Source organism: Uloborus diversus, chromosome 3, assembly GCF_026930045.1.
Source record: "Uloborus diversus isolate 005 chromosome 3, Udiv.v.3.1, whole genome shotgun sequence".
Taxonomy (NCBI): Eukaryota; Metazoa; Arthropoda; class Arachnida; order Araneae; family Uloboridae; genus Uloborus; species Uloborus diversus.
The window spans coordinates 52533824-52560145 of NC_072733.1; the positions used below are offsets into that span (position 1 = coordinate 52533824).

General features: G+C 32.8%; 1 protein-coding gene across 1 annotated transcript; it reads left to right on the plus strand.

Moving 5' to 3' along the window:
* The first annotated feature begins 15053 nt into the window (after positions 1-15053).
* On the plus strand, positions 15054-17455 carry LOC129218743 (protein dachsous-like). The gene is made up of 2 exons (XM_054853066.1): positions 15054-16820; positions 17288-17455. Exons 1-2 carry the CDS (start codon positions 15054-15056, stop codon positions 17453-17455), a joined length of 1935 nt encoding a protein of 644 aa, XP_054709041.1.
* The last annotated feature ends 8867 nt before the right edge of the window (positions 17456-26322 follow it).

Here is a 26322-nt window from a genome sequence, read left to right on the forward strand (position 1 = left end):
AGTTTGTTTCATTTACTCACTCAACCATTTAATATAAATCACTAACGTTTTCATTTATTAATTAATTCATTTACATTCCTTCATTTAGTAATTCACTTATTTATTCATTCATTCGCTTATTTTCGTATTCATTCATCCTTTTACTCGCTCATTTATTTTTCTTCTTATGTTAATTGATTTATTAATTTAATTATTCGTTTATTTTTCATTATACTTTCATTTATTCATTCAACCTTTTATTTACTGATTATTTTGATCAAAAATATGTTTTATAATCGAATAAAAAATATTTCATTAGAAGAATATTTTATTTTTCACTTTGTTCCATGGAGGAAAAGTGACAATTTTCCACTTTTTTTTTTTTTTTTTTGAAGACTCAAATTTACTGCCAAAACTAAAAAATACTGTTTCAACGCAAATGTTATTATAAAATGCAATTTTCTTTCTTTATGTACTAATTACGTATTAATTAATTTATTTACATTCCTCCACTTAGTAATTATTTTTTATTTATTAATAATCATTCTTATTTATTTATTCATTCACTTTTTTTTCTTATTCATTCAGCCTTTTATTTACTGATTCTTTAGCTCAAAAATACGTTTTATAATCGAATACAAAATATTTCATGGGAAAAATATTTTATTTTTCACTTTGCCCCATGGAAAAAAAGTGTAAATCTTCCTTTTTTTTTAATACTCAAATTTACTGCAAAAAATACAAGATACTGTTTCAACGCAAGTTTTATTATAAAATACAATGTTCTTTCTTTATGTACTGTAAGTTTGAAAACAAATTTCCGATTTGTTCATTTTGAAAATACCCCGTCATAACCATTTTACTTTGCCCCACATACGCCTACTATAGAACGCTTACAGTTCAAAGATGCCGTAAGTACATATCTTGTAAAAAATATATTTAAATGACATTCCTACTGATTTCAGTATACGGGTAGAAACAAAATCAAATCATTTGCTATTTCAATGAAAGTTGGTCTGTTTTAAATAACTATCCGTCACTTTTCTCCGCATTCACATCAACTAAATCTTTTAGAACTTGAATTTTGAGTTCAAAGGCTGATTTATCAAAAGTTAGCTTCAAAATCTTACAATTAAAATCAACTTCGGATGTTGTAAAAACGCAATTTTCTTTGCAAACCTTATTAAACGCAGTTTTTATAAAGAAAGTAATTACTCTGCAGTTCTTTGCGTATCATCTTCGGTGTTCGCTACTCAACTAGAACCAGGTTAAATATGTTCACCAATGTTTCTGTTAAATTACCTATCCTAAACGTTTAATTGAATTACGACGCTCGTTTTGTCTTAATATACTTTTATAATTACTTAATTTAAGAACAGGCTTAATATGGACTTATTATTGTTGCTCTTTGTCTTGAATTTTACCACAATGCTCAAGTTTAATTAAAAATCTCCCCCTTACACTAAGACTTTTAGTTTTGCCTCGTACCCATCTATTACATCCAGATTCGCTTGAGAGCTGCCCAGACAGTAGTTGCGTTCATGAAATCGTTACCTCTCTAATTATATACTGCAGATCTGCCTTAAATGCCAGATTTAACATTGCAATGTCTTTGTTCCTAGCATATTCGTGGTTATCTGAGAACCAGAATCCGCATGAAGTAGATTTGTGTTGTTTTTTTTTCCCTCCTTCCTTTATTGAGGAGGGGCTAGTATTTTTGGAGGCATCGATGAATGATTCCACTTTTGAGCCATCTTCCAAATTACACACCTATCACGGGAAGAAACGAAGAGAAGTCTGATTATACAGGTAGACAGAGGTGGTGTGTTTCCGGTGTAGATCTGCGGTTAGAATGCTACGTTGACGTTTGGTGCACGCTTCGCTGCAGACGAAGATAGAAATCTAAGAGCAATAAATATTCGCAGTATTTTATTTGTAATAGTAACGAAACACAAATGTAAGTCCAGTATTCAATTTCACGTCGTGTGGGGTAAAAACTATATCGATGCGAATTTTTCTCCACCTGCCAGTTAAGAAATGGAAGGTATTGACTTATTTGACTTGAAACTTTTTTTTCTAATATTGATTCAGTTTCTGCAATGGTAGCACGAGTAAATTGAATCCAATTATTTTTGAATAGGTCTACTTCATAAAAATTACGCTTGTCTAATGGACGTACTTCAACTCTCTATACGCGCATTGTGAAAAATTTCCAAAGCCTGTAACGAATACCTTTTCAGTATGTTCTCGTCTTGCCTGTACCGCGATCACTTCTCTTGTTTTCAAATTAGCTGATTCAGATTCGGAAAAAACTGGGATGGTAAAACAATAATAGTAAAAGATACTGACATTAAAAAATTGGAAAAGTAAATAGGATTTTAGAAACTATTTTCCAAAACGGGCACGAAGGTACATCACCTCCCCCTATCCCTATACGATAAAAGTTACGAATAAAAAAAAGCCTTTCTATTCAAACCCTAGGAAATATAAAACTATAATTCATTTGCTCCATCTATACACCTCCATATAATACAAAAACAGCTTTTTCCGTCAAATTTACATAGAAATTCCATTCTGAAGTCAAATTTTGAACTATATATATATATATATATATATATATATATATATATATATATTAGGGTGGTCCTTATTTATATGGGAAAAAAAAATTCGGAATTCAACAAGTGACGCCCCCTAGTTTTGTGACACTGTAATAAAAAGTAATCGGTGCAAAATTTAACTCGATCGGTCAATGCGTGCCCCTAGGACGTTGAACTTTAACACTTTTGATAATTTTCGCACAAATCTTCGAGTTTTTACTTCAGACCCCGTACATCGTTTCTCCTATGTTTGCAAAATATTTTTGCAGCGAGGTAGCACTAAAATTAATCTTTTTAATTACTTCATATCGTCTAAAGATTTTACATTGAATAAGAATGAAATATTGCTTTAGAAACTGTACCTTAATCGTACGCTTTTCTCAATGTATCTCAATCGTGTGCAATTTTTTCCGATAGTCTTGGAGTGTCTATAAAATACTAAATTGCTTTTGTGACTCATATTTGGTAAATTGATTGTGAAATTATTCGATTAATTGTGCTCCTCTTTCAGTTGTAACAATCAATACTTTCAGCATTTTAACGATATCTCTTCCCTTTAAATAGCTTCCTTCATTTTGCCATGAATCAGGATCAAATAGGAAAACATCTTTTGGTGTTTATAACTTACCAAACAATGTTATTGACTTGTAATTGATTCTATAAAGAGGAAGATCTTTACTAAGAAAGTATTCCAAATCATCTACTGTTAATTTGAAATTTTTTATACAGTCATCAAACTCGTCTTCCTATTAAGCAAGCTTTTTTTTTTTTTTTTGAAGTAGGTTTTTCCTATCTTCAAAGTTAATTCCTTCAACCAATACAGACAAAGCTACTAGTTCATCCCCTAAGTACCATAAGTGATTTATGAATTTTTCAATCACTGCTTCTGCTGCATGTTTGTCATCATTTTGTACGCTGCAGGTTTTTTAGACACTAGACTTTATTATAATTTAAAAGGCCTAGAATGGGTTGCTGCGAAAAAAAATCTATCTTCATACAACATTTAACTGTAAAACAGCATTTACGGGCAATCTCTTCATGTAGTGTCAATTTAAATTGCTTCCTAAATATATAAATTTTCAAACAAGAAATTCCTTTTGCCACCCGTCTGGGTCAGGGATAAGATCCAGGTTGCCGAAAACATATCCCTGTAGGAGGGAGGACTTCACCAAGAAATATTATTACACGTTATGAGAATTCTCTGTAATATTTCTTAATTCCGCTTTCTATGAACAATAATATGTCATCAAATTCTTCTTTTAGAATTTAAGTGGTATGTGTAATTTTTGAATTTTGAAGCGCTTAAATAATGAAATATCGAGTCTAGAACTAAGAAAGGCAAGAACTTCTTTAAAGACATTCTGCAGTACGATTTCAAGTTCATGATGATAGCAATACAAATGCAATATATCACCGTTCAGCTTTTGCTCTAAAAAATTACATGCACAATTTATACGGCAGGTATTGTAAGCCGCTGTATAAAACACTAAAGCTTGAACAGTTAGCAATAAAGAGCAATCATCTAAGATATCATATACAGCTGAAGAAATATCTCAGAAATTCTGAATAGCTGTTCAACATTGGAACCTGAAGCTATCATGGTAAGCCTATCGGCGTTTTTTTCCTGGTACATCTGGATGTAGCTTTGTATCCCAGGGAATAACTAAAAAATCTAAATTTAAATTCATGAAATCTGATTTTACCTCTCGAAGATTTTCTCTTGCTCTCTTAAGGAATGTCCGATTGATCATGAGGTTATTTGGACTTAAATTTACTGCATCTACATAGGCTGTTAATAAATGAGCAGCATCTTTGTCCCTCATTGATGAAATGCGAGCAGATCTCAATAGTTGTCAAGATTTTTTGCGTTGTGGTAGACCAGATATAGAAAAAACGGTTCAATAGGTTAGGATAGATACCCATTTCGGGTTATAAATCTTGTGAATTGCAAGAGGAATTTGATGATAATAAAGGACTATTTACTGAAATAGAAGACAGTTTAAAGTATAGATTTTTACATTATTTCCGATCTGGAATTTTTTAAAATTTATATTTTAGATATGGAAAATAGAGTTTATTTTTATGGTAGGGTAATCAAGGATTTTTCAAAATTTAAATTATAAGAATGCATAAACATTTAAGTATATAACTAAAGAACAGCGAATTAAAATATAATTGTCATTACTTATAATTATAGCATGAAAACCTAGCGATCCTATTTGCCACACCTATTACATACACGGAAAATTTTCTAAGTCAACACCCCCCAAAGCATGGAGGAGGCAATTTGTTGCTGTCAAAAATCATTCATTAATGGCCTAGACCATGCATTAATGACCTTTAGAATCCCTTGTGTCCATGTTGGTGGAAAGAAATGTTCCCCTGCCGCTTGGTTTGAAACGAGCGCGAATAGCGGTATGCATGTCCCAAGGCCATTGGTGTACATGTACCCTATGTAATATGTAAAAGTTTACAGAATAAAAGTGAGAGAATGGTTGGTCTGGAAGTAGCAACATCTATTGAGGTTCAAAATTACTTTAAATATGAAGCCTAGGAATATTTTTACATAAATATGAGAAAATCCGCAATTTTTTCTTTAAAACTCAAAAAAGGGGGCCCTAGGGGCACGTGTTAATATTCATGGATTGATTTAAAATTTTGCATGGATCATTTATTTGTATAATGGAACAAATTGAGGGGGCGTCGTGCAAAATATCTACAACTTCAAAAATAAGGACCACCCTAATATATATATATATATACACTGGTAGGCAAAAATTAAGGACGAAGTCGAAAAATTAGCATATCAGCTGAACGAAGAGGCAGAGCGGACAGAAAGACCAATCAGGAGATTAAGTAAGGTGATGGACGGTAGCACATGCGCAGATATGCAGGCAGACGTAATGGGGGAGTGTCTGAGTAGTATGAAGCATGTTGTCGGTGTAAGATCAGTATTTCTGGCAAAGAGATTGCACGCCGTATAGCAGTTAAAATCACACCGAGTTGCTGCCTCAGCCAGAAATGGCGAATAATCAATCTGTTAGACGACATCTGGATGCTTTTACCCGAGGTCGAATCATTGGGAAGTTGGAGGAAAGCCGCAGTGTGACAAGTGTGGCTGCAGAGTTCGGAATTGCTCACTGCATCGTTTCACGACTTTGGAGACAATTTCAAACTACAGGAACAGCTATCCGGGGGTTCAGTAGTGGTCGTCCACGAGGAACCACACCCGCAGATGACCGGTATATTGTCTTACAGACCAGAAGAAACAGGCGGCAGACAGCGGGAGAAATCGCTGGACACACGACACAGGCGACTGGACGACCGATATCGCGTTTTACCGTGGCCAGAAGACTGCACGGTGGTGGTCTGTTTGCACGACGCCCTATACGGTGTGTACCTCTAACACCTGCCCATCGGAGAAGGCGTTCTCTGTGGTGCCGGGAACACCGGAACTGGAGAGATAATAAATGGGGACGAGTACTCTTTACAGATGAGAGCAGATTCAGTATGAGTAGCGATTCTCATCGCATACCCATCTGGAGAGAGCGGGGAAGCCGCAATCCTCCCTCGAAGATCATTGAAAGGGACAGGTATGGAGGTCGCGGTGTTCTCGTTTGGGGAGGCATCATGCTTGGTAGTCGTACAGACCTTCACATCTTCGACGCAGGTTCAGTCAACGGGACCCGTTATTGTAACGAGATTCTTCTTCCATATGTGCGTGTTTTAGAGACGCTAAGGGTCCGCAGTTACTTTTCATGGACGACAATGCACCATGTCATCGCACAGTAGCTGCCGAACAGCTCTTAGAGAGTGAGGATATTGAACGTATGGATTAACCGGCACGATCTCCGGATCTCAATCCCATCGAGCATGTATGGGATTTTCTAGGCAGACGCTTGGCAGCTCGTACCTTACCACCAGTAACGATTCGGGAGCTTCGATTGGCGCTGCAAGACGAATGGGCAGCAATGCCTCAACAACTCATTGACACCCTCATTCTCAGCAAGGGCAGACGCTGTGAAACCTGCCTAGCAGTCGGGGGAGATCATATCCCCTACTAAAGACCGGATGTTTCTTGCTGGACACCCATCACAGGGATGTTTCAGCCTTCAGTCGCATTGCGCTCCATGCTACTTTTTCAATAAAGCTTCTTTTTATCCCTCTGATTTCTCTTTTAGTAAGTGTTGCTTACATTACACATGTCCTTACGTATTGGGGATCTTACGGTATTAAATGTGTTGATTTGGAAAGCTTTTGTACAAAGTTATATTGAAAAAACCGTCTCGTCCTTAATTTTTGCATTCCAGTGTATATATATATTATTTATTTATTTATTGAAAATGTTGGAAGAACTAAGGTAGTTTTTAAAAACAATTGCTGCATTTTCATTTAAAATTTAATTGCGGTATAGGGAGCTAGCGCTTTAATGAAGCTATAGTACTGGTATTGTGATCGATTCCCATAACGTTTGTTGTTTGAAAGGATTTAGCAATATGGCAGTTTTAGGCGTTACGGATATTTCCCCTAAACTACATGATTTTGTTTATAAAAATACTTCTACTGATTTCCTAAAGAACTGTGGTTTAACATTTTAAGTATGTACTTGCTTCATCATTCCCTACCGTTTAGCGTCAAGCCTTTGGATTGCCATCACCATGGCACATTCGATGGCACACGGATTTCCTAAAGAACTGTAACAGTTCTTTAGGAAATTTAAGTACTTTATTTCACCATTCCCTACCTTTTAGTATGATGCCTCAGGATTGCCATTGCCATGGCACATTTGATGGCACACTGAGTTCCTAAACAACTGTGGTTAAACATTTTAAGTACTTTGTTTCACCATTCCCTACGTTTTAGCATGATGCCTTAGGATTGCCATTGCCAAGGCACAGCATGGTTTAGAATAAGAGGCAGTTGGTTAATATGCGCTGAAGACACGGCACTGGACATCTTAGCTTGGAACTATAAACTTTTTGTTTAATTTTGGCACACCGTGGTAGGTGATATTGATCATGCATCGTTGGTGCGTCGTGGTTTTCAAATCATTTCAATATTGGAGTGTGTTGAACAGAACATCGCGTTTGTTAAAAAAAAAAATATTCTGAGATAGTTTTTGTTCTTCGATTTTATTTTCAGGAATTCGACTTTGGAGCAAAACTAAACAAGAAAGCAAACTAAAATATTGATTAGCACGCTAGTTTAATTCGGAGAAGCTCCAGTTATCAATATTTTTAGACCAGTACCTCCCCTCTGCCACTCTAAAATAAAACGAGAATTCAACATGGCATATTACTATTCCATATAATTATTTTTTATTGAATAATATGTACCCTTTCTTTAATGTACATACACAAATTGCAGTAAAACTAATTTATTCTTCATTCTAAAAATAGTTACTTTTTCGGTAAACAAAAATTCTTAACTTAATTACGATAAAATAATGAATAGCATATGATAATTGTCCTTTTAATATCTTTGTTTAGAAATATGTTCAGTTCTCCTGCTTGTTACAAAAGCATTTTTTTCGATTTTTCACGCATCAGGAAGTTACTTCTTTTTACTTTGTATGGACTGACGTATAACTCGCCCAACCTTTCTCAGAAATGCTTTATTGGATTGGTTCTCACCCAAAATAATAATTTCGTCGTTAGAGTTGCGATTCAACGTCCTTTATTTAATTAAAGACCGCTGTTCAGAGTTCATTGTTCCTTGAGCAAAATTTCTGATGCTTTGAAAATCGGCATTCGTTTTACTGGTAATGCTGGATATATCTGGACGTGATACTAGTGAGTAACGTAGAAGGTATTAGAAAGAAGCCTTTTACTATTGCTATCCCTCCATCTCTCAGGCCGTTGGCTATTCCCACAGATGCTTTTGCCAAGATCGGGCTAGACGGCCTCTTTAGGACGCTGCATCCAAGGGGCTCGTGAGGGCAGACGTAGCCGGGTGCTTGCAAGGGCAAGGTCAGCCCATTAAGGTGGCTACTAGCACGAATTTTTTTCTTTCCACACCGCGATCTCTATTAGAGATACCTGTACTCGGCCATCACGCTTCAACCATCAAACCAATTTATTCAGAATGGCTGCCACTTTTGGCTGCCATTCCTAATAGATTCTCAACCGAAATCAACTCGAACTACGCCAACATAATCTTCATCCTTAATAATAGACCTGATGAAGGGTTTTAAGTATTAATGAATTCGTGGAGTTATTATCATTCTTTTCTAAAGCAGCCTTCTTTTTCTTTTTTTTAAAAACTAGTATGTGTTATGTTTTCGATGCATGTACAAAGCATGAGTTCAACCTTCTTACCGACCGTCGTAAGTAGGTAGCATTTTTATAAAGATTTTATAAAAACATTATACACCTTACTTTTACGCAACAGTTGATATAAAATGATGCGTAAATTATTCGAATGATTATGCGCAATAATTAGAAGTTGTAGCAAATTATTTGTTAAATATTTAACAAGAGAATTCTTAAAGTTGGTGTAAAACAATGTATAAATCTTCCTACGAGTATAAAAAATAGTTCGAAGGTGCATCATTATTCGTTAGATATCTAATAATGGTCATGTAGACTCTTTAAAACTCTTTCTCTGTACCAGAATTGTAGCATTTTCAAAATTATAAACATTCGTAATGAAATACAGAACCAGTCGGAACATATATTTAAAACTGAGGTCATTCTTTATAATGATATTTTGAATATGTTAACACACACTCAAACGTGCTTTTGTGTGGTCTTTTTTTTTTTTTTTTTTTTGTGCGGTAAATGAAAATTTCAATCAAATTAGGACTCAATTAACTAACTTATCTTTAAAACGAGTGCTTAATTATAGGGTAATTTTCAGCGATTTTTTTATCCGGTCGCTGTCTACTGCTCAGAAACAGGTTTGAGTGTATTTCCAATTAATCAATTAAATATTCTGTTATTTTTAAGCTCATTCACATCATGATCAACTGCGGTCTACCATTTTTCATAGAAAATCTTTGATCCGAACAAACAATTTTGAAATCTTTATAAAATTCTTTTGAAAACATGAATATTACCATCAACGTTGCAGCTTTCCTTGTTATGTCAAAAGCATTTCATTGTTTAGTGAAACCTGAATAGTTTTTCTGTAATAGGACTTAGCGAGCCTTCTTCAGGACAGTTATTGCCTAAAATTTCATTTCTTTCGTTTAAAACTCGGATTATGGTTTTCTCCAAGAAATGACAGCTACTATAATTCTACTTATGCTGTTATGGGAGTGATAAATTTGACTTGACGGCAAAATTTTCATACAATCTTTAATTAGGCAGGATGGTTTCAACCTTGAAAACTGGAAATCCTTTTCCAGAAAATTCACAATTTTGATTCAAAGCTTTAAATAGGGCAGAATAATCGAATAACAAATAAGCACACTATTAATGCGAAAAAAAGAATGAAAAAAAAAAAAAAAGTAAATACGTACGCCGGAATAACGGTATTAGTACCGGTATTAAAAATTTCTCAGAAAAGTATTAAACATACTTGTTTCGTTGCAATATTTCATAAGTTTATGCAACAAGTGCATTAGATACATAAATTAATTGTCAGCAAATATAAAATGAAGGAACAAATGTTATAATAAAAACTCAATAACAGTACGAAACATACTGCATCTAGTGAATTGTTACTAAGTTCTATTAGTTCGTGCTCTTGAAGCTAAATTTTTACAAAAATTGATTGATTTGGGTAAAGTCTCATCTAAAAAGAAATGCAGATTTAAAATAACAGTAGATATCTTGTAAGTAAAACTTGAAAACTAAAAAATATTGATTATATGCTGATATAGCGAAATACCAGTTTTTTTTTTTTATTTCCACTGATACCGGGATTGGGAAATTACGTAACAGCTTAAAATACCGGTATTCGGTATTCCAACCGCTAATTGTATTCATTAATAGTAGTAATATTATTACTTTGTATTGTTTATTAACGCTGTAATTATCATAAACTTATTATTGTCTCATGTTAAATTTAAACTGCTCTCTTAATAGTCTCGCTATTAATATAATTATACATAAAAGCCAAATTAACATTTTACACATGATAATTAGCAATGCAAACCGACTTTCACACATAATAAAATATGATACTCAAAAAAAAAAAGAAACAAATTAATTAGTTCGATTATCAACTTCTTTCTTTCATCCATGCTTTAAAATAAAATATGCTTCTGATGATCCCAAGAACTGTCAAAAAATTCTACGGCATTTGCTGAAAAGTATTTTCTGTGAGATCTTAGACAAACGGCTTCAAGTGTTATCACCTTGAGGCACAAAACCTGTATTCTTCTCCACTCGTCTTTCTTCCAAAGCTACTCCATGGTCCCTTTTGATTTGGCGATTTTGTTTTATTTTGAGCCTAAAGCGACAGTCTAGTCATGTAGGTCTTATCAGACGTTAATATTATTTATGTTTTTTTTTTTTTTTTACCTATTGGTAATGTATATTTTTTTATTGATGCGATCCTGTTCATTTTTAAATGGACATTGAATCTTAAAAGCTTTCTTGTGTAATTACTTAGTTATTTCAAATGCTCTCGATTCCTACCGATATGAAAGTTACTTTCATAAGAATATTTATAAATACGTGTTAAGTGCTCTTATAACGTACTTTGCTCTTATAAGTAGTGACGAGCATTAGTTCATATCTTTGCCGACGAAAAAAAAAAAAAAAAAAGAACGAAGAAGCTACTTTATTTACCTTTTTTTTAAAAAAAATCTTTAATATACAATTGCCTTACGAAGTCCATTTTAGCCTTCATTTTTGACGACAAACAATAATCTCGACCAACGTTTCAGCGGGGACCTGACGCATTTAGGATTGCGAAGGGACATGGAAGTGTTCCATTAATTGCTTAAATTTATACATATTCATGGCTTCTTTTTTTTTGTCCTAATAATTGATGATAAAAAATGTTCAACTTGTACAATGGCGTGATATTATGTACTGCATGAACTTTTGCTTTCCTTTGCACTGAATTAAAAACACATACAAATGGAAATAAAATACTATGACACAGATAGTCACATACGATCAACTTTTATTAATATTATATCTTTGCTGACGAAAAAAAGCACAAAGAAGCTACTTTATTTATTTAATTTTTTTTTTCTTTAGATATTTAATATACAATTATCTAACAAAGTCCATTTTATTCTTCATTGTTGACGACTAACAGTAATCTTGACCAACGTTTTAGAAAGGACCTGACGTATTTAGAATTGCGTAGGGACATGAATTTGTTGCATTAGTTGCCTAAATTTATACATATTCATAGCTCTTTTTTTTTTTTGACCTAATAATTGATAATAAAAGAATTTTCAACTTGTACAATGGCGTGATATTATGTACTGCATGAACTTTTGCTTTCCTTTGCACTGAATTCAAAATACATACCCATGAAAATAAAATTCTCGTTACTAGTTAAGCGGACGGTAAACTTTCGTAACTACCAAGTATTGAATACTACAGGATCTCGATTGAAACATTTCTTAAATGTAAATGATTTTTAGCTTAAGAAATGGTGCTGCGTGTTAGAATTTTTTACATTGCTTACCCTTAGCTATGTAGTTTAGAGATGAAGAAAGTGAAAGTCATGTAAAAAAAAATGTCTGAGTAGTAATAATGAAAACCCCTTAATTCTCAGTTAAGAATTTCTCTGAAGTAATCACGGGCTATTTATTGCATGTAAGAACCTGCTCTTGGGTTTCTAACAATATTAGATTTATTAATTTGGTTCCGTAAAAATACTTAGACATTAAAACATATACGTTAAATATTTACTCATAGCAACCAACACTTATTAATTAATTCAATTTATTTATGTTTTTCATGTTGCCAGTTTTATGTCGTGTACTAAATATCTTGCATAAATAAACAGCAGATATCAACACGTGACTGTTTGTCCTAATTCTGACATTTTTCTTGTAACCACAAAAATACTGTTACACACATGCACTCTTAATTTCTGAAAAATTAAGTAATTTAATATCAGACATATGGAACTAAGTTATAAGTCACGTACCATTAAAGCACGTAAATATTCATTCATTAGTTTTAGCAATATCAGTAAATTGAATCAATGAAATGTAGTTTAGTCTTTTGTTCTGAGTAGTAAGAATTTTTAGAACATTGCTCCACCCAAATTATTTATAGGCAAAACTATTAAAGCAATGTAAATAACTGAGAGTGTTAGGTGCTTAATAAATATTTTTGGTTTCATATAAAGTATTTGTACCTTATTAAAACTTTAATATTGCACTTTAAAATGTACTCTGCCATAAATTGTTTATTTTCAGTAAAAGTACTAAATCAACGTCAAATAATCACTGCATTTAATTAAGAAAAAAAGGCACATAAAAGCAAACACTTTTTGGACAAATATTTAGCTCACTTGTGGTAGCAAACATGAATATATTTTATCTCCTGTGTGGTGTTTATCATCGATTAGGCGATATTGCCACCAGGAGAGTTAGCACAAATAAATCTTTTTGTTTACTTTATTTTAATGTAATCCATATATTATATTATCTAAGAAATACAACCCAAATTCAAAATAATAGAATATTTTTCACTTTTTTAAAAAGAGTTTATTCTAACCAAATATAAGTGCAAATTAGGTATTTAGATGAGTGTGTCACCTTTCTTAGACCTTAAACTGAATATTTCATTTCAAATATACTTTATGTTAAAAAATAATATTAGATAGAATAATCCAAAAGTTTATAGTGATGAAGGTTTACATTGAGTCAAAAAATTAGAATATTCAAATTAAAATGGTAAAAACATTTTCAAAAAAAGTGGTATCAATACTTGAATGTGTCATTTTTTGTTGGAATTAAAATTCTTTAATCCTTTCACATACGGATTTTACCACCTATTTTCATTCATCGCTTCTGACACTATTTCCATACCCTCTTCAATGCGGCAACGAGTTCAACTTAATTGCCGGACACTAGTTTTGAACCGCTTTCTTTAGATTTGACGGTGCCACAAGTTTTTGATCGTATTTAGATCGGTAGAATTATTTGACCAGTTTAATATCGAAATCCCCCCCCCCTTTTTTATTTAAAATCTAAGAGTCGATATAAAGATGTGACACGGAGTAGAATCTTGATGAAAGATAAATGTGCCACTAAATGTGTCACTGTGGTGCCTTCGATGAAGTATCATGCAGTATTCTTGATAAACAGCGGAAATTACACATTGTTTTATTTTAAGATACATACAATTGCCCAATTCCAGCAGCCCTCATGCACCCACATACCATAAAAGATGTCTTAAATTTGAGGGAACGTCTTACACAAGATTTCTCTTACGCCTTACGTTTTACACGTCAAACCCGAACACTTTTTTATATCACAGATATTTCAAAGAAAGGTTCATCACTGACTACAATACTTTTATAACCTTGTTGTCCCTGTGTGAGTTTATCTTTGCTATTGGAGAGTCGTGCACGTTTCTGATTCATGTTTATCTTTGGTTTTAATTCGTAACATCCGCAATTGAAACTACGATTTTTGCAACTGTCCAAGTGTAGTTGGCATGGACACGCAAACTATCGTTTCATTCCAACACTAATGGACATAAGAAGCATTTTTCAACGATTATTTTGGACGATTCCTTTAATTTGGGTTCATGTCTGCCAATCGTTACAATTTTTCTAGTTCATTAACTTTGGTTGCTTTTTAGTTTGTCCGTCTTTCTATATCCCTTTAAAAATTTATGTACCGCAGATTGTAAAACGATCATTTGAATTGAGTTCGATTTTTTTTTTTAACTTTAAGCATTGATATATTACGTTCTTCGTTTTTTTCCTATTTATCCCCTTAAAGACCCATTATGAGCAAGAAAAGGCTTTTAAAATGGTGTAAAATTATTCGGGCATCAAGCTTCATACCTGTGACAAACTTTCGGTTAACAGGCATGTAAATATTTTCGCTACTTTTTTTTAATTCACATTGAATGAATTGATTATTCTAATTTTTTGACCTATATAAAAAATTCGTATAATTTTTCGATGTGTTAATGATCCATAAGTTGTTAAAATAATGTCTGCGAAGTTGTTAAATTTGGTTTACCCATTCATGAATAATGTGTTTTACTCTTTTTAATTTGCATGCATTCATTTTTCCCGACTCAGGGACAAGTTTTGTTCAAACAGTTGTGATATTCAATTATTTTGAATTAGGGTTGTATAATATAAATTTCTGGAATAGCAACACTGATTTTTGTCTCCTTTTCATTGCAGGAATTCATTACCACCATGGCTTGAAGTTCATGCACAAGTCAAAGCAAAGATAAGATGTCCTCCTGCAAATTTAGTCCTTTATCTTGTGTGGCAATTAGACAATATAGTGAAGCATTTTCTATTAGTATGAAAACAGCTGCTGGATTCATGTTTAATTACTAATTCAATAACTAAGAGTGAGTCAGCATGGCTTACATAGTTAGGCGGAGAAGTGTGTTGATTTTAAGCCTAACGTTGACTATACTTTTATCTCAATGCAAAGTAGGTTTAACAGAATATCTTAAAGAATTTGAAATATCAGAAGGCCTCGGTGTGGACACTACTATTGGCTATATTGGTCACAAAAGTCCTAACAGTCCCAAACCGCCACCCCCTCCTCCATATTTAATAGTTCCTGTTCCTGGTAGTGCAGTTGATTCTGATCTTGAGATTGATGAATCTACTGGAGAAATCAGAAGCCGCATTGTATTGGATCGCGAAGAAAAGAGCTACTATTCTTTTGTGGCAATCCCTCTAAGTGGCGAAAATGTTCGAGTGGAGATAATCGTGCGAGATGAGAACGACAATGCACCAAAATTTTCAACACCATTCATGACGATCGAATTTCCAGAAAACACTCCTCGTGATATGAAGAGAACTCTGAATCCTGCTAAAGACCGTGATTTAGGTATTTTCAATACTCAGAGATATGAAATAGTTTCTGGAAATACGAACAACGTTTTTCGTTTGTCGTCTCATCGAGAACGAGATGATGTATTGTATCTAGATCTGCAAATTAATGGCTTCTTAGATCGAGAAACCACTCCGTTTTACAGCCTTCTAATTGAAGCTTATGATGGAGGAACCCCTCCTCTAAAAGGCTCCATGACAGTCAATGTCACGATACAGGATGTGAATGACAATCAACCAATTTTCAATCAAAGTCGATATTTTGCTACCATTGCTGAGAATGCCACGGTTTTTACTAGTGTTTTGAGGGTGTTTGCAACTGACACGGATACGGGGGAAAACGGTCGCATAACGTATTCAATCAATCGTCGCCAAAGCGATCGGGAAAACAAATTCACAATTGATCCGAAAATGGGAGTGATTTCTGTCAATAAACCATTGGATTTTGAATCAAAGGATGTTCACGAGCTGGTGGTAGTAGCTCGGGACAGTGGCGTTCAACCTTTAGAAACTACAGCCTTTGTTTCAATTCGAGTCACCGACGTGAACGACAACCAACCTACAATAAATTTAATATTTCTGAGTGAAGATGCTTCTCCTAAAATCTCAGAAGATGCTCGACCGGGGGAATTTGTTGCCAGAATTAGTGTAAATGATCCCGATTCAAAAGAAGAGTACGCCAACGTAAATGTAACACTCCAAGGTGGAGATGGATACTTTGGATTAACCACACAAGACAATATCATATATTTAGTTATTGTTTCGCATCCCTTAGATAGAGAAGTAAAACCTAATTATACAATGGTTGTCACAGCAACAGATCAAGGAAATCCACCTCTAAATACATCTCGCACATTTGAGCTGTGTGTTACTGATACAAATGACAACGCACCAGAATTTGACCACACAATGTACTACGCGAACGTGTTAGAGGTTGCTGATCCTGGTACGTCCGTGTTTCAGCTCTCAGCTATAGATCGTGATGAAGGAAACAACTCAGTTGTTTCATATTCTATCAAAGATACCCCTGAAACCAACTCTCATTGGTTTCAAATTGATAGTCGTACCGGTTTAATCACTACTCGCACCCACATTGATTGTGAGACTAATCCGATACCACAGATAACTGTTGTAGCTACAGATAGTGGCACACCACCTTTGTCATCCAGTGCTACGTTAGTTGTGACAATAAGTGATGTCAACGACAATGAGCCAATTTTTGATCAGAGCTTTTACAACGTATCTGTAGCAGAAAATGAAAGCATAGGAACATGTATATTAAAGGTAAGGCTTTTTATATTATTTTCATTTTTAAGCAGTTGTTACCTAACTGATTTCACCTGAAATACTATAAATATCGTTCCACTTATATTGAGTGATAGCAAATATGTATATGACTTCATGTTTCTACATTATACTTCTTTATAAGGTGTACAAATAATTTTCATTTATTTTTATTTGAGTAATTATTTCAGTTACTGTTAGTTTACTTATCGTCGTGGTCTTCCGGATACCCATGTTTAGCTTCACAACTGAAGAGCTTATGTTATAAGTCAAGGGTTTTGAAATTACATTGTGGTATAAGGGTAAATATCGGTGACCCTAATGACAAATCTGATTCAACTTGAATTTTCTTAACCCTACTAATATCAAGCAACTTACCTTAAACAATGTTCACAGTCATGCCTTTCTCTTTCTTTTTATCATCAACATGATGAAATGGAATATGAGCGAAACTGATGCATTTTTAGCAGCTAAATTACATGAATTTGCACGACACGTGCCACAACCGCAGGTGGTATGATCACCGTGTCGTCATGTTGAAGACGAGAGGAAAAGCACATGAGAGAATGTACGTAGAATTTAGAGTTGTCATGGTGTTGAATGCTTGTGGTATTGGCATAACACCCTTATTGTGAACTTAAGAAAGCGCTTTGCAAATAGCATTCTTTTTTTTTTTTTTTTTTTGTCATTGAGTAATCTGCGCTAAATCCTCTTTTACATCAATTAAGAATCTACGCTTATCGTTTTTACGCCATTTAGGAATCTACGTTTGCTCTGGTTATGTAATTTGGGACCCAGCGCTTATAATAAAAGGGTGTGAAAAGGATAACCCCTCTGAAAAGTTATTCTTTCCACTGAATCCGTTATAAATGGTAGTTTATCCCCTAAAAAGGGGATGACGTGTGAAATACAGCTCAAGTCGTTGGAACTCCAATTTGATTTTCAAACGAACATGAAATCCTTTCTTGATAGAAACCGAAAAAGTTTTGAATATTCTTCTTACTTTTTACCGGGCCATTTTTTAATAGTAATTACCGTTAGACTAATGCTCATTTTGAATTAAACTGACACAACAATCTCGCGGGATAACGATCTCCGTGTTTTTGGAAAAACAGCGTTGTTACCAAAACTACGCGGCAGTCAAATCTTGCTTCAATATTACAATTTTTATCTTCCATTATGGATCATCATATAGCTTTCAAGCTGAAAGTAAAAGTGATAGGCGGAAAAAATACTTTACAATTCAGCTGTAAGGGAAAAAAAACCTCGATAATCGATCTTGATTGATTATCCTTATTTTATTTTATTTTATCATTGTTTTTCTCTTTATCCTTTTTTTTTTTTTTGAAATCGGAGACGAATGACTTGTTGAGGTATTACTTAATCTTTTTGGATGGTATTGCTGGAACGTTCTGGCTGTTTTTTTTAAATATATATAAGTATCTTATTAAATTCCGAAATAAAAATTGCTTTAGAATACGTAATCAAAATTCTTTGCAAGATGTTGTTGACTATGTGATGTCCAAATTATTGAGGAATTACCAAGAAATACAATTTTCTCTTTTCCGCAGTGATCAACCATTCATTTTCCCTGTAAAATTCTTAGGTTACCTAATCCATCAATGTCAATTCTATTTAAAAGAAACAGTGTAGGAACTAATAACGTAAGAAATTGTTTAACGTTCTTATTTAAACCTCCAACAATTGAAAAGTTCCTAATCTTTGTGAGGAATTTTCGAACCTTATAATATTTGGGTTTTATCCATCCCGTAGTTGAAATTTTAAAATGCTCATTTACTTGGGCAAAAGAAAGGTTGGACCAGTGCATTTACACCAAGAACCATCTTGAATTTCATTTAGTATAGAGGAAACATACGTATTGTGCTTTTCCCAGTTGATGTTTGCGAGTGAACGTACTTTAATGTTTTTTCAATGCATTTTGCATTATAAAAAAAAATGTTTCATGAAACATAGATGATTTTAAACATTTGATTTGCTTTTAACTTTCTGACATAACAGACACATTTTCTGAATCAAGGACGGGCGACTGAACAAAAGTGTCTAGTTTAAGCGTTAGGGTGAGTGATCAGAAACCCTCATTTTTTCACTGAAATAAATAGTTGAGCAAAAGCGTTTAATGAAAAACTTTAAGGTGAATCATTGCAAAGAATAAAAGAAAGAAAAAAGAAAAGTGAAAAACAGAAAGAAAGAAAATAATTAAAATAGATTGAGAGAACTAACTTGGTATCCTAATGAGTTTACTGTAAAACAAATTGAAAAAAATGACCAAAAATGATTTAAAAGACAATTGGTCGGATTAAATTTTAGCAGTATGACTAATTTCTAAAATTTGAGCCGCTTACGAAATTTTCGCTGACCCGAGTGCTTAATGAACTAATAATACCTTAACTTAACTACTAGGTCTTTCAGAAAAAGAATTTTCCAGAAGTCCATGCTACAGTGAATGTTCCTCTAAACTCTGAGATATAATATCTAAGGCACGTAAGATATGATATATATATATATATATATATATATATATATATATATATATATATATATATATATATATATATATATATATATATATATATATATATATATACACAGTGAATTCCGTTATAGCGAATACCAATACAGAGAAATTTCCGTTACAACGAAAAAAAAATATGCGGTCTCTTGAAGTTCGTTGTAACAGGATTTAACTGTACATAATATAGATTTCATCGTTTACGTTGTATATTGGTAAAGAAGGTACATTTCGAAATAGTTCCTTTCTGCACGAATTGTAATTCGAGACTGAAGCTAAATTATAGGATTGTGTCATTGTTACTACCAAAGCTGATATAAGAGCAAATCTTGACTGTCACCAAAAGATTATTTTTTCCGCCGTATTTCGACATTGGTGGCATGGACATTCATAGTTTCGAAAATCCTGTAACTCAAAAAAAAAAACGGTTTCAACACCATAGTTTTGTTCATAATGTTATAATCGGCCTCGACTGTTCAGCAAGTTTCATTATTCAGTGGAGAACGAGCGAAGCGGTATAATTACAATCCCCCTCCCATTCCTCATTGAAAGGAAAAAAGGAAGAGAAACGATCATTTAGTTAACCTCTGGAATGTTGAAGGGGTTTCTGATAGAAGAAATTTTTCAATCTCTAGTCGTGACCCGCTACTGTGGCTATCAGGCTTGATCAGAAGAACTAGACAAGAAGTTACGTAGTTTTGTGCTACTTGGGGTTTGCTCTTAGAAGAAAGTAGCTGGAATACTCACCTTGTTCTATGATCTTCAGTAGATTCGAACACAGAAGTCGTGACGGACTACACTATTGCTTACTAACTTCTCCTATATAGGATGCCCTAACCTTAACCTTTCGGTTGTACAGGTGGCTTAAGACACAGAAACCAGAACATGGATATCTGAACGCGCTATTTCAAAAGAGAATATGAAAAATGCATCTGGGGCCAAAGTGGTTAGGCGTTACAAATGGTCATTAGAATTTGTGCTTGACACTGACTGATGATGCTTTTATCTATAAACAGTAGCTGCGCATCTCTTTAACTAGTCTTTGTTTTTATCGTCGTCGATAAACTACCTCCATGACAAAACGCAAGCGAACCTCTTTGATTCCAGTCTTTCGATCTGATTGCGATATGGTTTATCTTGTTGCATCGATATTACTAAACAACGTACACCTGCTCACAGGCATGTGCAAATTTGTAAGCATGCCGAATAAAATTGTAAATGACTAATTCTTGTGCACTTTCGGTTTTTGTTGGGGGGGGGGGGGGCACTCCTGGATTCAGTCCTGAATTTTTTTTTTTTTTTTACAAACAGTTTAAATACTTTTAATAGAGTGGATTTATACTCAATAAATATGTGGAAATGCTTCAACAAACTAAATTTTTTTCAAGTTATTTAAATACTTCTAATACAGTGAATTTATAGTGAACAAATATGGTATTGGATAACAATAAAGAATAAATATTGACTATTTTATGCAATTTAGGGTTTTCGTAACTTATTTGGTTCAGTGCTTAATGCCTGTTGGCTTTGTACAGCATTTTCGAAAGTTAGTAACAACACACTAATGTGACGAAACGCAAGAGAGCGTGAACTTCTTTGATTCAAGTGTGTCGATCTAATTGTAAAATGGTTTATCGCGTTAAATTGATATCACAAAACAACATGCACATGCTCACAGGCATCGGTAATTTCATAAGCGTGCCGAATGAAATTGAAAATGATCAATTCTTGCGCGCTTTCAGTTACCTTTGAATGAAAAAAAAAACTTTTGAATTAAATCTTAACTAAATCTTTGAACCTATTGAAATAACATAAAAAAGTCATTTATTTTGAAAAAAATGTTTCAAACAACAATAAGGATTAATAATTTGTTCTTTTTTATAATTAAATGTTTTCATTAGGTATGCTTAGTGCGTGTTGGCTTATTTATTGATTATTCGCGCATTTTTTTCTTTCTTTGTAGTTCTTAAATTATTTCTTTTATTATTAAAATGCGAAATTTTAGATTAAAAAAAATCTTTGAGGGATGAAAGAGTATGTTTTGCAAAATTGTTTTCATTAAGCATGTTGCTTTGGTAAAAATATGAAGAATATGATAGATAAAACAAAGTTTTAGTTAGTTCCATAAAGAGCAATTGATAATTTTTCCTATTTCCCATCTCATTAAAAATCATAATATCTACTAATAATTTATGAGGCTAAAGAAAAGTTAGGCTTTTTTTTTTAATAAAATTCGTTAATAGGACTCTAAAATTATTTAAATTTAAACTGTAGGAAATTATGTTTATCCAGAAATACTTTCAAATGTAGTTTCTAATAAAAATAATGTCCAATGAAAAACTCATTATGTTTGTTGTGAGGTATAATTAATGCAATAACGCCATTACTTAATCACTTACAACTAATGCCCGTGGTTCTTGCATAGTGTTTCTTATCCATTTTTTTTTTTCCATTTAAATATTAAAAACGTTAAAATAATAATGTTTAACGGATGTTGTTTATTATTGTGCATTCTAAAACTACAACAAACTTAATTGCGTTCTACTAAAATAATTCGTCTAAAATTTGGCTTAAACGCAGTTTTAGGATTACCGTTGATGTTGCTCGGATCTGGATCTGAGCAAATTTACAAAATATGTCCATGCGAAATATTTATCCTCTTTGAAAATAATGCATCACATTTTTCTTTGAAAAAAATATTCGTTAACATTATCAGATTGAAACACAATTATAAATAACTGAAATAAATAATCTCAATTGAACATTTGTTCATTGACTTTTCCGCAAGAAGAAAATTTAGGTACATCTCTCCCGCTGTAGAAATCCTACTGGATCTTGGATCCCCACATTGTCATATCACTTCTAAGAAGCTATCCAAGCCTATTATGGCATCTCAGAGTTTATTTATTTGAACCATCTTTTCTTTCAAGCATGAAAAAGAGTCATTCTCGAAAGAGAAAAATGCTAAACTTTCTAGATATCGGAAAACGAAGGAGGGCAACTACCCAGATAACACTCTGATGTGAGACTACCCGAAGAATCTTTGGCCTTACAATCCCGAAATAAAGTGCAACACCAACCAGCTATCTTGATGACGTAGAGGCCATCTTGGAGACGGCCGGCATTAGGCTGAGAACCTCTTCTTGTTTGTCTGTTTTTCAGGGGGCATACGTTTCTCTACTTGTCACTGTTTTGGGGCCAAACGGAAAACCGGTTTCCACTCCCCTTCAAGAAAAAGTTCCCTTTGAAAGAACGCGGGTATTTTTCGATTTTCGCTTATTAGGAGATAGGCTGACTGCTTTTAGAAATGGTGAGGCTCATTCAGACGCGGCTGATGTACTTCACATACAATTTAAAAAAAAAATACGTACATAGAAAGAACGTGGTTATTTTTCGCTTATATTAGGAGACAGGCTGACTTCTTGGGAATGATGAGGCTCATTCAAAAGCTGCTGATTTACTTCATACACAATTTTAAAAAATATATATTGCAAGAATGCTGGTATTTTTCGCTTACATTAGGAGATAGGTGACTGCTTGGAAATGGTGGAGCTCATTCAGAAGCGAATGATTTACTTCGTACATATTTAAAACATTATATTGAAAGAACGCGTGTATTTTTCGCTTATATTAGGGAATAGACTGACTGCTTGCAAATGACGAGACTTACTCAGAAGTATTTGATTACGTCATACACAATTAAAAAAATTATATTGCAAGAACATGGGTGCTTTAAAATGGTGAGGCTAGTTCAGAAGCGGATGTTTTATTTCCTAAACATTTTTTTTTAAATATACTAAAAGAACGTGGCTTTTTAACTTTTGCTTTTTTAGGCGGATGATTTACTTCAACAATTTTTTTAAATCGTGCTCGCTGGTCAGTATAAAAGATAATTATAAAATCTTACTCCTTTTTTTTTCGGAAAAAAAAACATAATTTTGTTCAGTTCAGTTCAGTTTGTTTTGTAAAATTAAGAAATTTAATAAAGTACACTTGTGTTTTCAAATATTCCATGACTTTAAAAATTAGATTTTACTTTTTATCTAATCTCATCTTCTTACTAAGTACAAACTGACTTAAAGTTCTTTTTACAAAATTAAATCTTTAAGGGGCGGTACCAAGAATATTTCGTTGAAATACTAAATCTCTTTTTCTGTTTCTTTTTTTTTTTTTTTTTTAAATGCCAGCAATGAACAATTTTGTTGTGCATTGTCAATATCAAGTCTATGTTCGACATTCTAGGAACACCATAAGTGTATTAAAAATAGTATCTTTCAAGAACACCCTCATTACATTTTTTCTAAGCAAATGTTTTGATTTGCAGTGTAATTTATTATTTCAATGCTTCTCAAGGGTACAAAAAAGAATTTCACCTTCTGTTTTCAGTACAGAAAAACTTTGTTTGGAAAATCTACTTGTTGTAAAATTGTTAGATATATTTTTCTCCGTCAGTTCAATTTTCGAAAATTTTGACTTGACGCCTTTTGATAACAAGCTCTTCAAATACCGTCGTAAAGTTTCATGATTTAAAATTGAACTCATTTTTATGCCAGAATGTCAATTTCAGGTCAGAATTTTATCTCTTCGCAATCCAAGTACCATAGCTTTTTCAGATAGCAAATTTCAACATATATTATTTAGTGATAGATTTTATAAAAGTTACTTCTGCACGATAGTGTAATTATTTATTTCACGAAAATTGCTGAAGAAGGAAATGTTGCATAAATTAATTAAATAACTCATTCAAAATCTAACCGACGATTCTGTTTATACATTCAAATTAGTTTTAATTAGCTCATTTATTCAAAAAACTACTTTGTTTAGGCAAAATAAAAGAGACATAGCAGATAAATGATGTATATGTGCCAGTTCTTGGACTGAGCCTTGTTGAGTGTTTAAAAAATACATGAGATTGAAAATGATCGATGGATTGAAAGGAAACAAGTTGAAATGTACTTGTTAAAAGATATTTTTCAGGAAACGAAATCTGAAGCTTGTGAACATTGTAAAAATTAATTAAACTAAACATTTAGGAATCACTTTTATGCCTTGACTTTCAAAAACTCGGATCATATAGAAAGTATTTTAATGATTCGTTTGCAACTTATCTGCATGTGTAACTTTTTTCCTTCCCACACACATCTTTTTAACAGGCACCTGATATACTTATCTGTAAAATTCTTTTAAAAACAGCAACATTTTATCAGTGAACAAAGTGACAGTTAATGGATAACGAATAAATACCTTTGTGCTAAAAATTAAAATAATCAATTATCCAAAATACGTTGGCTAATTGATTATTTAAGTTAATGGTTATTTGTTGTTACTAGATAGCAAGTCTGCTTTTTCATGTACCTATTCTACATTGTCGAATCATTCAGAAGTAATAATTTCACCTTGAAGACAAATTAGGCATCCGTAGTTTCTCTTATAATTTAATTTGTGAAGTTTCTTTCATTTTTTCTTTTATTTTCTTCCTGATTAAACGACCCAACCGTCACAGACCTATAGATGCAAAGCCCTCAGCTTTTGAGCGATGGGAATTAACAAGAGAATTTTGGGATTCTAAACCCGGACCTTTGGGGAGCATTATTAGGAATTTTGATAGTAAACAAACTTCATCATTTTCACTATTTTCTTAAGGCGTTTAGAAATTGTTTTGTAATTTCTCTATAATATATATATATATATAAATATATATATATATATATATATATATATATATATATATATATATATATATATATATATATATATATATATATATATATATATATATATATATATATATATAAAATTAAGCAAACAGAATTACAAATATTAAACAAATTATAAATAACAAATGATGATAAAAAGGAAAAATGCAAACAGCTATTAAGTAGGAATAGAAAAAGAGTGAATCCAGAGCTCATCAGCCGTGGAGGATTCATTAATTATGGTCAAAAGACCAAAATTTTAACTATAAACTAGAAGAGAATGTTTAAGCTCCAGTACATGTAATATAGAGTAACAATGGGCAAACGCACCACTTGCTAAGCTAAAAACAATAAACTAGAGCCCAAACCTAAAACTAAAAGCAGGGGGTTTCGCCTCGACTAATTAGGAAAACAAGTTCCGATAATTAGCCTTCCACGGGACAGTACCTGCCAATAACAAAATTGTCTTACCTTGAAATCCGCGTAAACAAATCCAATCCATTGTTCAGCCTGATAAAAAAAAAACAATCCATTTGTCAACAAAACATTAAAAACATAAAAACATATCCCGAAATCGGTCCATAGACATACCGAGTCGCCTGTTTCGCACGTGTAAAATTCATCCACCACGGTGATTCATAAAAAAATGGTTTGTCACGGTTGTATCATACATTTACACAGTTAAACAGTTTCAAAGGAAGCGAAATGTTCATCGAAGGCTATACTTAAGCAGATGTTTTCAACTAGATTTTTAGGGAAGTTATTATTAAAAAGTAAGTTTTTGAGTACTGAAAATTATTGCTTAAATGCAGAAATGGTATTGCAAATTCTTTTAATTCTGATAGCTTGCGAAACAATAATGCCAATAAAAACCTTTTTACTTAGGCAGGAGGAAAAATCTTGTAAACTGTTAACTGTGAAATTGAATTCACGTCTTTTATCATAGATTGTAGTGGAACAATTTGAGTCAATTTGTATGTTGATATATAAGAAATTAAAGCTATTTTGATATATATATATATATATATATATATATATATTTGTTCCTTAGGTAACGTTGAATAAAAGCTGAAAATATTCTTGTTTTTTTTTTTTTTTTTTTTTTTTGAGCAACAGTTTAAATTTGTGGTTGGTGTCCCAAATTAAGCAATTTTTGTTTACATCATTAGATATTATAAACGATATTCGCTTTGCTTAATACTGTTATAGAAATATTAAACATCCAAATTACTCAGTTAAACATTTACTGAAATCCAATAAAAATTGCTGTTTATTT

Excerpts from the sequence above, each read along its gene's own strand:
- LOC129218743 (XM_054853066.1), top strand. The coding sequence starts at position 15,054 with ATGGCTTACATAGTTAGGCGGAGAAGTGTGTTGATTTTAAGCCTAACG. Across the intron at positions 16,821-17,287 it reads TAGGAACATGTATATTAAAG|CAGCTAAATTACATGAATTT; the intron begins GTAAGGCTTTTT and ends ATGCATTTTTAG.